Source organism: Sturnira hondurensis, unplaced genomic scaffold, assembly GCF_014824575.4.
Source record: "Sturnira hondurensis isolate 20B ecotype Veracruz unplaced genomic scaffold, ASM1482457v3 Scaffold0000396, whole genome shotgun sequence".
In the NCBI taxonomy this organism is placed as follows: Eukaryota; Metazoa; Chordata; class Mammalia; order Chiroptera; family Phyllostomidae; genus Sturnira; species Sturnira hondurensis.
Genome location: NW_028073027.1, coordinates 6970819 through 6983573, shown reverse-complemented (window position 1 = coordinate 6983573; position 12755 = coordinate 6970819). Strand labels below are relative to the sequence as shown.

Here is a 12755-nt window from a genome sequence, read left to right as displayed (position 1 = left end):
CCTTTAGTACGGAACTCGTATTTTACCTATTCATTTCCACAATCACACCCAATTGAAGGCCTTGGACATCTGTTGATAGATACACAGGACATAGGTATATGTCCTGAGAGCCATAAGTATAACACAAGATAAAATACATGAAAACACTCAAAGTAACATACAAGGGTCAAGTGTTGTTATATTACCACTCAACCTGAGACAGGACTCAGTGAGCTGGAAAAAGCATGAAATTTGCAGTCAGATCAGGTTCAAATCTTAGGTTTGCCCTTAGGTTAGAACTTTGGGCAATTTGTTAAACTCTATGTGCCTCAGTTTTCTGATCTATAAAATGTACCATCTTTATAGCCTAGCTATGATGTTCAAATGTAATCGGGTATGTGAAAGAACCAGGTATATATTGCAGATTATATACACAGAATCATATGTGTAAGACAAAAATGATCACTACACCACAATACTGCCTTTATCCAGAAGCATCCAGGACTTCCTTTATAACCTTATTTTCTATGTAACTGAAGCTTATGCCTTTAAGTGTTTAACTTTTAAATTTAAACTATTTTGATGGAAGTTTTCTGCCTTTAGAAGTTCAGTATATATTCTTCTTCTGAAACAATAGGTACTGAATATAATTTAATTTGTCTTTACTGACTCTGGGCCATTGTTACAAACATTAATTACCATTCTACTTTAATGACTGTCGTGTATGCAATGCTGCTGACATCTTCATTAAACAGTCAGGGATACTGTGCCTCATTTTGTTCTACTGTGGGTCTCATGCCCCTCTGGAACACTTCTCTTTACAGATGAAAAAACTAAGTACCCAAGTTTGTTAAAGTGGACTATAAATGAGCAAACATAGACTTAGAAGGAGGCTCCAGAAATGCTCCTCTGACTAAAGTTCCCAAGCGGGAAACTCCCAGGCATCTACTCTGGCTAGCTGCTCAGAGGTATATTTCACTCACTTTCTGGGTCTTATTGGTGTTCTAGATAACTGAAATTGCTGGGAAAGCAATTTCTTTTTCTACTCTAAATATGTATAGAGACAATGCCATATGTTGTACACATAACTAAACCATTTACATTTAAAAAATCTCCTTAGTGTTTCCTGATGCTACTTAAAAAATATATATATATGTATATATATGCCTTATTAAGTTAAAGCTACAATAGAACAAACAATCATACTATCTAAAAAAAGAGACAGAATTCATGTGAGTCCCATCACACATTAATTAAAAAGAGGAAAATATTATTATTAAATTTCCTTCAGAACCTCTTGACTGAATTCTTTCAAGACTATGTCATTCTTCTACCTGAACTGATAGAAATATGAAAGCTCAGTATTTTCCAGTTTAAAAATATTCATTAGTTATAAGTGAACATTAAAATTAAGGCTGAAAGGAAAAGTTAATGAAACAGGAGAAAATCAGAGTTGAATTGAAAATTGCTTTATGAGTCAGAAGCATTTGTTCTTATGCTTGTAAACTGCATGGGACACAGAAAAATCTTTCCCCTGTCACTTCTAGAACACATATTTTTAAATATATCATGTAATAATAATATAAACAATAGAAACAAAGTCATCTTTAATAAGTCATGATAATTTACCTCTGTCAGACGTTGTAAAACATGTAAGATCTGGGGGTTGGGGGAGTGAAAGTTGAAAGAAAAAAATAAAGTTTTAAAAGAGGCTTTTTAGAACTTCTCATGGCTCAAACCAAATAACAAGTGAAAGAGAAGAAAGAGAAAGGAAGGAAGGAAAGAAGGTAGGGAGGAAGGCAGGGAGAGTGGAAACTAGAAAAAAACATGGCATATTCAATAGTACTTAGAAGCTACTGAGTAAAATTATCCAGCCTGTTGTACCTGACAACCGTAGTCCAAAAGAAGCTGCAGTATATCCAAATTTTCGTTTTCAATAGTTATTGTAACAGCATTTCTCCCAAGCACATCTACGCAATTTATGTTCAAGTCACCTGAACTGCTTTCCTCCAAAATCTTTTTAACCATGTAATAGTCACCTAAATACAAATACAAACATGATTTAATATTCATGCCATATTAAATATGAATGACTATAAAGAAAGCATAGTCTGTTGATTTAAAAAGTGAAAAAACCTAAACTCATTTTTGTGTATGGAAATGTGCGAAGAAAATGTGAACATCTCCTTGCTGAAAACTTTTATCCTGATAAAATTATACATCAGCTGTAAATGTAAAAAAATAAAAAATTTAAATGTGCAGATTGAAATATAAGTTGCTAATATAAAATTTATAACTGAATAATAAGGAAACTTTTAGAAGATATTTAAAACCATAAAGAATGTCCAAAACCACAAACTAGAAGCTAGAACAATTATAAGCTTAAAGTTTTACATCTCAAATACGTACATACATTTTCTTATACATCATAATGGTTAAAATGAGATCTTGTAATAAGTGGAGGGTATTATGAAGAGGCTTTACATACTTTGGAAAAGCAGTGTGAATGTGTATATGCTTGACAAAATACCTGAAATTCCTCTCCTCTCCTCCCCACCCTCCGAAAACACACGCATGCGTGCGTGCGAGCGTGCACACACACACCCCTTACCTCATAAATGAAGCTGTATAGCTTAAATGGCCAGGAAACATTTAACTCACAAAACTCTAAGGCAGGACTAGGATTAATGCTGGTAGAGGCCAAAGAAAGAATATTTCAAAGTGAAATTTTAACCTGTCAGGAGCATGCAGATTTTCTTCTGCTTAACTCTAGGCCACATCAAAACAGATGGCCCAAGGAGAAAGAGTAGATTATGGAGGTAATCATTTTCATCGGGGGTCCACTATAATTGTCTGCTGACCAGCTGGTGCAATAATAAGGAAAATAAATCAAAACAGAAATGCTAATTAACTAGACAAAGAAAGCAAAGTGAGTTTTGTTTATTTTCATTTTACCTTTTAAACGTAACATGAATAAACCATTTTAAGTGACTTGCAAATACCATTTTTCTTTTAGACACCTAAGAATAAAAAAGAACAGGTAAAAAAAGGAAAAAGAAATGAAAGATTTCATGATACAGAAAGAGTAAATTCTAAAACTTGGCTAAGTGAATAAGTAAGGTAATAAGATTTTTTTGGGGGGGAGGTAAAATTTCAAATAGATCTGCTATTATTGATTTTCAATTAATGATTTTAAAGTCTCCCATGTATTTTGGAAGAAGTTGAATCCTTCCTTCTTCCATTCTGTCTTTCCTTCCTTCCTTCCTTTTTTGAAAATGGAAACCCACTTTTAGTGATGCACCAGTAGACTGACTCACAGTTTGGAAGGTATTCATCATCAAAGCAAATTGAAATACAAAGGTATCTGAAATGACTTTACAGTGACATGGTGCTTTAATAAGTTAAGTAAATGGAGAGGTGCTCCCTAACTGCTTTCTCATTTCATATTCTTTACACACTCTTCTCCCATCTTGCTTGAGGCTTTCAACTGAGGAATGGTCTCAACTATCATCTTCTCTATGAAAGGGGAGAGTTTGCAGATGCCTAGATTCTTCTTGATGCCCTTTTCCCCAGCGGCAGTGGTTTAGAGAAACAGGGACTTTTTCTTGAGACTTGGAACTTTCGATAACTCCTTCCTGTCTACTAACTGCATGCACAAGGGAAAAGACAAACCAGGCTCCAGCATATGCCATGGACAGGGTGGCAGAGCCTGCTCCAACTCAGCCTTGACTACCTATGCGCCCCTCCCCGGATCCGCCCAGTGAGGGTTGTCAGCTAGTCCTGGGGAAAGTCCACCTTGACAGCACACTGAGAGATCAGGGGTATGATGGTCTTCCCAGCATGGTTATCAATGACAGGAACATTGACTCGAGCTGGGTCCAAACCCTTCGGTTCTGCAATGAAAATGTTGGCTCTAACAACATCCAGGGTTGTCACCCCAAAGACCTTATTAGGGTTGTATACTCCATGTTTCCTGAAAACCTCAGATGTGATCAGGATGGTGGGACTAACAGGTTTGGAATGAGGCAGACTATGGCCTCAGGGCAATGCCGGTCACAGGCAGCTGTCAGGGTGGCCACGACTGTGGCAGCGATGTTGAGCAGGTCATCCTGTTTCATGCCTGGTTTTCTTGGGACTCTGACTGGAATAATTACCAAATCACAAGCTTTCAGGCAGTCTGGCCACTGCTCAGGTCCCAGGTAGCCTTTCAGGAGCCCTGGTCTCAATGTGGCTCAGATCTGTGGTCACTCTGGGTATACAAGCAATATCATAGAGGGTCAGGTGGGTCACCAAAGGGCTGTTCTTCAGAAGCAAAAGAGGCTGTCCAATTCCTCCAGAAGCCCCAAGCACGGCTACTTTGCAGTGCTCTGGGCCAAGGTGCAGAAGCTGCAACGGAGGGCAGCACAGGGCAGCTGACCATAGGAGACATGGCTGAGACAGGTGGGGAGAGGACAGCAAGCCAAGGAGCTGGCAGAGTGGAGGAGGACAAGGGCCATGTTACTCCAGCGACCTCCACACTGTTCAGGGCCTCCTGGCTCTGCTGCTGAACCCTAATTTTCTCACAGCCCATTTCCTTAGTTCCTTCAAGATGAAAACTCATCACAAAAAGAAATACTTTCCTCATGACACTACTAATTAATAGACACTAACGTTCCATGACAAAAACTTTATCAAACACCTTACAAAGTAAAAACTCTTAAGTCACAAAATGAACTGATAGTGAGCACAAGAACAGTGAAAATGTATCACTATTACTGGAATATTTAAAACCTTATTTCAACATCTTAGTAGAATATTACTCATAAAAACTGCCATATTTTCTTTGCTTTTATAATGTGTCTAAGTGAGAATTAATTTTTAATTTATCCTGCTTGAGATTCATTAGGTTTCTGAATCTAAGAACTTCCACCCCTCATTAATTCTAATATTTTCAGCTATTATCTGTTCAAATATTCCTCCACCCCCATAACCTTTTTTCTTCTGCTGAAACTTCTATTAAACATGTTAGATCATCTCGTTCAATTTCTGGTTCTCCAAAGATTTCTTATTTTCCTGTCTTTCCTGCATTCTGGATAATTTCTTCAGATCTCTCTTCTAGCCATTTATTCCTCCTTCAACTATTTCTGCTGATTAATCCATGCATTTTTTTAAATTTTAATGACTTTTTAGTTTCTATAAGTTTTATTGGATCCCTTTCCAATTTTTTTATTTACTGTCTTATGTTTTCATCTCCTTATTTTAAGCTTTTAATCATTTTAAGCATACCTATTTTATGGTCTCTGTATGACAATCACCTGAAAGTCTCAGGGATTTAATTCTGTTGGCTGTGTCCACTGATTTGTGATAATGGATGACCGTCCTGTAGATTTTCAAATTGGGTATTTATTGCAAACTCATCTTCATCAGCCTACCTGTGGGAATTCTGGCAGCCCAGTTTGAAAACTTGTTCCATGAAGGATGTTTCATAGTTGCTTCTTCCAAGTAACTCAAGAAGTTTTGCTGCCCTATGATTCTTTTTCTAATATTAATTTCTCAGTTTAGGTTTTCCCAGACCAAGCAGGTAGTATTAATTTAAACTCCAAGTCAACATGAGGCAAGTCCACAGTTACACATTCTAAGGGGAGTCTTATTTCTAAGCTTCTTTGTAGTCTCCCTGTGCTGGTGGATGGGTTCTTTTCCTCATCTAACATCTTGCTAAAGGAATAGTCCTTTAAGACCCTGGTTTTATGTTTGGAGTGTGACACAGTTCCCCACTTTGCAGTCTCAAGGCCTTGTAGCCTGTTCCCATATGAGTATTAAAATTCTAATCCTTATAATATCTGGACGAGTAACTCACCCCAAACCACGGAGCAGCCAAAATGTCAGTTTACACACTCCGATTTTTTATCTTCTTTCCATTTTTGGATCCTCAGCGTTTCCCTTACTTTCTTGAAAGCTCAGCTATTCATTTAAGTGGATGTTTATTATATTTTAGCTAGCATGTCTAAGTGATTTGAAACAGAAGGGTTTTTTACATTATCTAGTCAGTCGTACTACCAGAGACAGAAAAGTATGAAGAACTGTACATAGTTCTTATAAAAGTTTACCAATTTCAGGAAGACCAAATATAATTTTTATAAAATTTTATAAATTTCAGGTGTAGCAAAAAACAACTGCTACACATTTTGAAGGTTTAGCTTGCTGTGTAAAAAGTAATTGTATTGTAAATATCACATAATCCAGCTTTAAGGTTTCAAAGAGCATTTCTATTATAGTCAGGGGGCTATACAAGGGGAAAAACTTAAAACGCAAAACCTAATAAATAACTTTCATCCCTAAAAATAATACAAAGTCAAACCCTGCCACAGCTGACACAATAATGCAAATGAAAAATTACAGGCTATAGTCAAAGGATCTATAGGAAACCTAGAGGGCTTCGTAAGCATTCGGCCCAAATTTATATTTGCAAGCCATTTAAAACAATATACTGTTTCCAAAATTTACAGAACAGTCTTAATATTTAGGATGAGTGTACATTAAGAAGATGTTGGGAAATTTAAAAATACATGGCAAGAAGCTATAGAACAAGGATTACAATTAAAAATACATTCATATTTCAGACAAATATATGTTTTCCATCTTATACTGATGTTGCTTGTAAGAGTTACATCTTTCTTTTTTCTTTTAAAATGTATAGAAAGAAATGCAACATAATCTATTTACTTTTTTGGCAAGATGGTTCTTTATTCAGTGAAGGAGAAAGAGTGTTTTTCAGTCAATTCCACCAGTCTACCAATTCAACAGCCAGTCTTCTCAGCCCCCGCCCACCCCAAAATGGTCTCCCATACTGATCCCCACTAGTATCCACATATACTGCTGCTCGCAGTCCAAACCACCATCTGTTTCCTGGACTTTGCAATGGCCTCCTTACTGATATATCTGCCTATAATCTAGTAAAGGGATCAACAAATATTTTCTGTAAAGGGCCATAGAGTAAATATTTTCAGCTTTGCAGGACATACTATCTCGGTCACAGATACTCAGCTCTGCCCTCTGTAGCACAGAAACGGTACACAAATGAGCTCCAATAAAGCTCTATTTATGGGCACCACAGTTTGAATTTCATATAATTTTTATAGGTTATAAAACATTATCCTTCTTTTGATTTATTCCCAACCATCCAAAATATAAAAACCATTCCTAGCTTGCAGGCCTTTCAAAAACCAGTGGTGTGCAGATTTGACTTGTGGGCCACGGTTTGCCTGCCCCCACTCTGCTTCCACCCTCTAATGAATTCTCCACCCGGCAGCCACAGTGATCTTTTCAAAACTCAAATCACATCAAGCTTATAACCCTCAAGATTTTCCATCACATTTAAAATAAATGCCAAAATATGTATTGAGGTTTATAAATTTGGGACCTGGACTTTGTTACTCTTCTGAATTTACTTTGTGCCACTGTCCTGCTCAGCAAGTATGATCTTTCTAGACTAACTATGATCCTCCTAGACCAGCGATTTTCAACCGCTGTGCCACAGCGCACGGGGGTGTGCCACAACGATTCTTTAAACATGCAATACTGGACTATTTAGTCAGAGGCACCGACATCTTTCCCTTAGATTGTGAAATTTAAAAAATGACAACAGCCAACACAACAAGAGCTGCTGCCTGGTGTGAATGAATTAAAATTATGCCTATTTTTCTTTGGCAGCCCAGCAAAAAGTTTATTTATTTTTGGTGTGGCACATAATTTTAGTAATTAATTTATGAGTAAAAAGTTGAGCTCTGGCTGGTGTAGCTCAGTGGACTGAGTGTGGGCTGTGAACCAAAGGGTTGCCAGTTCAATTCTCAGTCAGGGCACATGCCTAGGTTGTGGGCCAGGTCCCCAGTGGGGGCCACGTGAGAGGCAACCACACATTGATGTTTCCCTCTCTTTCTCCCTCTCTTCCCCTCTCTCTAAAAATAAATAAATAAAATCTTTTTTTTTTTAAGGAAAAGGTTGAAAATTGTTATCCTAGACCAATGTTTTCCAAACTGCAGGTTACAACCCATTAGCAGTCATGAAATCAATGAGTGAGTACTTAATTTTAAAAATGAAACAGTATAAAGCCCTGGCTGGTGTAGCTCAGTGGATTGAGCTTGGGCCTGCGAACCACACGATCCCGGTTCGATTCCCAGTCAGGGCACATGCCTGGGTTGCAGGCCAGTTCCCAGCAGGGGACACACAGGAGGCAACCATACATTGATGTTTCTCTCCTTCTCTCCTTCCCTTCCCCTCTAAACATAATAAAATCTAATAAATAAATAAATAAATAAATAAATAAAAATGAAACAGTATATAAAATACCAGGGTAATTCCATGGATCCTCAGCAACAAATTCACTTTCACCAACTGTAATAAACTGTGGAGAAATGTTACAATATCAATTAAGAACAGTTGATTCCATCTTTTCTTCATTAGCATCTAGTTTTATTTTCTGGTATTGATGGTAAATTTCAACATCACTGGCAGGGAAACATTAATGTTGATCAGTTTAATTTTATAGTAACAAAATTTTCAGTTAGTTGTGAACTATGGGATAATTTTCAAAAGCTTTTGAAACCAAGTTTCTCCAACACACTTTTTGAATGTGGCAACTTCAACATCTAATTAAACTATTACTAAATACACTTAAAACAGATTTTATTAAGAGGAGAAAGAATGATGAAGTACAAAAACATGACCAAATTCAACTGGTGGATCTGGAAATAGAAGTAGTGATAATACTAATTAAAATGTAACTCTACAGAGAACTTCAAATTAGTTTGCACCAAATTCCAAAAAGAAAAAAATACATGCAAGACTTTTACGGTGAAGATGATTTACAATGTGATTTTACTAGATGTGTAAAACCCACACGCCCCAGTGTATTTGTAATCATGTTGCTGTGAATGAAACCTTCAAAATAAAAGATACTCAGAAACATGATATGCTGCACTGTCCATAGTACTTTGAATATTTATGAAGAAACAAAATTACTACCATAATTTCTTAGCCATTTATGACTATTAGTGATAATGAATGTCAACTGGTGAAAGAGCAGAGATTCACATTGTTACAGCATAAACTATATTCACAGCATAGAATGTAATGCTGAATTTTTTGCAGTAAATTAGTTAATAAATAAAAAATTATTAACATCATATTTCTTTAATCCACTAGAAGAACAATTAGAGGCAATGTTTATTTCGTTATTAGAGTCTGATATATACGACTTGAGATCCAATTCACAGTGATGTTACAAGGAGTGTAAAACTTTAGTTTATATCAGTTATATAATAATAGTTGCATAAAGTATTCATTGTATTGTTTAAATTTAATTTCTTCATACATTTGAATTATATATATTCATAGAACTGAAAAAGTACACTAGTGGGTCAATATAAAACTAATCTAAAAAATATAAAAGAATTCGTGATGGAGCAACAAATACCACCAGAAAATAAACATCTTTTAATGACCAGAAACTACTGATAACAGTGCTGAACACCACTTTATAGATCACAAAATTTTGACATCCAAAGAAATTCCACTGAAGTCATAACTACAATATATTAATATGGTACTGGAATTCTTTTAGTCCTGATAATTAATCCATTTAGTCTGTTAAAAGTCACTATTTATAAACCTCCTGGAGATAGCTTTTGAGCTCCTTACATAATATTAAATAAGTAATCCTAGATCTTAAACTTCTCGGTATCACTAAATTTGGTGGAGTCACTTATGAAGAAGTTATTTACAGCACTGAAAGCAGGGAAGAAGAAGAATTATTCTCAGGTAGCAATGACACCCACACAATAAAATTTAATCTCTTAACACCCTTTCCCAAAGTCTAGAATACACAAGGTAATGGGGTTTGCCTTAAGCTACATTTTTAAACTGCCCAGATAAAAGATTGTGTACTAAGAATATTCCATCTTCCAAAACCTAAATAGACTACTAACATTAAATTGAGCATTGTTTCTTCCCTTCAGACAGATTACTCACAAATGTATATATATTTTTCTTTTTACTTGTTTATTTATTTAATCATTACCCAAGGATGTTTAGTGCTTTTAGAGAAGAAGGAAGAAAAACATTGAGGTTTCTCTCTCTCATTGAGAGAGGCATGGGCTGCCTCCTGTGTGTGCCCGACAGGGGGCTCTAACTTTCAACCAAGGTATGTACTGCCCTGACAGGGGATTGAACCTGCAATCTAGGCATGTACCCTGACTGGGAATGGAACCCAAGACCTTTTGGTATACAGGATGATGCTCCAAGCAACTGAACCACCCAGCCAGGGCAAATACACTTTTTCTTCCCTTACTGCTTCTCACAAGAGCACAGGAGAGCACCTCCATTAAAGAAGCTCCTAAAGGATAGGGATGTAGTCAGTTATTTTCTGGTGATGTATCTTTCCTGAACTCACAAATACATTGGGATGATGACTTATACAAAAGAGCAGCAAATTAAAAGGAAATAAAAAAACATCTGTGAAGTCCTAACTGGGAGGGAGACTCAGATGGCTGGAGCATGGTCCCATATACCACAAGGTTGCGGGTTCAATCCCCAGTCAGGGTGCTGGGGTAGGCAATCTATGGATGTTTCTCCCTCTTTCTTCCCCTCCCTCTTTCTCTAAAAATCAATAAACTTATCATCAGGTAAAGATAAAAACAACACTTGTGGACTCACTACAAAGAAATTCAAGTATTACAGTATTTGAAGCAGCTAAATGCTGAGTGACTAATGTGTTATAAATAAACTATCCACTAAGATTTTTGTGATTAAAGTTTGTTTTGTTATTGTTAAAATAGCAACAAACCATATACTACGCAGCACTGGTGACTTGAAAAATTCTCCTGCACAAAGTACTTAAATGCTATACTTAATGACAATTTGTGATATGTTAGTGAGTTTTGTCTACACTATGTTAGTGAGTTTTGTCTACACTACACTTACCTCTCTCTCTCCTTTCTGCAAAGTTTTCTTCCCTCACAGCACATATCTTCTTAACTCTTTGTCAACATAAAACTTCCTAGTACCCAGGAAGTGGTCAACATAAAGTGCCCTGTACTCTTAACTTTTTCTTCCCACTGCATGTTCTCTAACCCCTTCCAAATTAAAATCTCTTCTCAAATAGCTTTAAAAAAAGTCCCATTAAATACCCATTAAAGTCCCATTAAAAGTCTTATTAAGTAAGGTTTTTTTAAAACAGCAGCTTTGTGCTACTCCCCCCCAGAAATGTTTCCCACTTTAAAAATATGCTTAGCCCAAAGGTATGCAAAGTTTATGTAGGAATTCTGGCATCAAGGCACCCAGCCTCACAATCATACCACAAAGGTGACACCAGACTCTAAACTAGACCAAGCCAAAGGATAAAGATGAAATTCAACTCTCTCCATCTCTCCTCTGACCTCACGCTGAAATTTCAAGGTCCTCCTGACTCATTAATTGAAGATCAAATTCCCTAAATGCTCTTCATGCAGAGTTGCTGGGGTCTGAATCCTAGACTAAATTCTTTCATCATTTCCTTTTTCTACTCAAGGCCTGATTACTGATTGTCAGCAACTTAAGGAGTTTGTTTATATACTTTTAGCTGGTGAAAATATACTAAAAGATAGCCTCCGCTCCACAGTGACTTTAAAAGAGGAGAATGAACATGAGCTATACTTACTTTAGGTGCTCCCTAAAAAACTATGAACCTTTTCTCCCGCCAGCAGGCCTGAGGTAAACCATAGGCTTCCACAAATAAAAGTGGCTCATCACCACACCAGTTTTCAGTGAGAGGGTGGTTAAGAATTACTGTTTAATATTTCATAAAACAACACACTTGCTAGTTGTTGTTTCAATTAAACTTTACCTTTGAATTGCAGCATTCTATGTCTAAAAAGAACATGTGAACTTTCTGAGAATTTCACTTGAGCAGGCGAGACTTAACTTTGTATCACTGACACAAGAACTTTCAATTCCCTTTGTCTTCCAAATATTTTAAAAGAAAGGAACCAGTGTTGAATTTGAGATGATTTTCTGACCCATTTTCAAACTTAGTAAAAGCCATTATTAGGTGGCCACTACCTGGATCAGCACTAATAGAGATCTACTGAACTCATTTATATAAAACCTATACAAACTATAAAATAAAAATATAAAATCTCTTTTCCCTAATTTTTCCTTTACCCCTTAAACTGTGCTGACCTTTCAAAGGCCTACCCACCCATTGACATACACACAACCACTTCATCTCCACAATATTTGCTTTAGGAATTCTTTCTCAGTATCATATATTATGAATATTTTGTACATGTAGAGTAAGACTACAAAATAAAAAGAATGAGAAACAGATGTTTTACAGTATATATGCTCTGGTGCTATTAAAGCCTTTTGCTTGTATTGGATAAATTTAATTCACAGAAATCAAGTCTTATAAAACATTCATTGATAGCAAGTTTAAATCTCAACTAAGTCCAAATGCAAATGTGTCTTTTCTAACACAAATGATTTTCATTCATTCATCTAAAACTAGATCAATATAACATAATGGTTAAGAGTACAGGCTTGCCCTGACTAGCGTAGCTCAGTTGGTTGGGCTTTAGTCCACAAAGTGAAAGGTGCTAGTTCAATTCCCAATTCGCAGGGCACATGCCTGAGTTACAGGTTCCATCCCCTGTAGGGGCAAATACTGAAGGCAACCAATCGATGTACCTTTCTCACACAGATGTTTCTCTCCCTCTCTTTCTCCCTCCCTTCCCTCCTCTCTAAAAATAAATACAATCTTTTTT

At 36.5% G+C, this 12755-nt stretch overlaps 1 protein-coding gene and 1 pseudogene across 2 annotated transcripts in view; both read right to left on the bottom strand.

Moving 5' to 3' along the window:
- The window catches only part of TRPC1 (transient receptor potential cation channel subfamily C member 1), a 68410-nt gene that overhangs the window by 52323 nt on the left and 3332 nt on the right, over positions 1–12755 (bottom strand). The window contains exon 2 of one of the 2 annotated variants that reach the window (XM_037040272.1): positions 1864–2018. The exons of the other annotated variant lie outside the window; for it this stretch is intronic. Within the exon in view, the coding sequence (XP_036896167.1) occupies positions 1864–2018 (155 nt within the window). The remainder of the gene's footprint in view (positions 1–1863; positions 2019–12755) is intronic. 2 annotated transcript variants of the gene reach the window in all.
- LOC118983021 (malate dehydrogenase, mitochondrial-like) lies at positions 3324–4255 on the bottom strand (annotated as a pseudogene).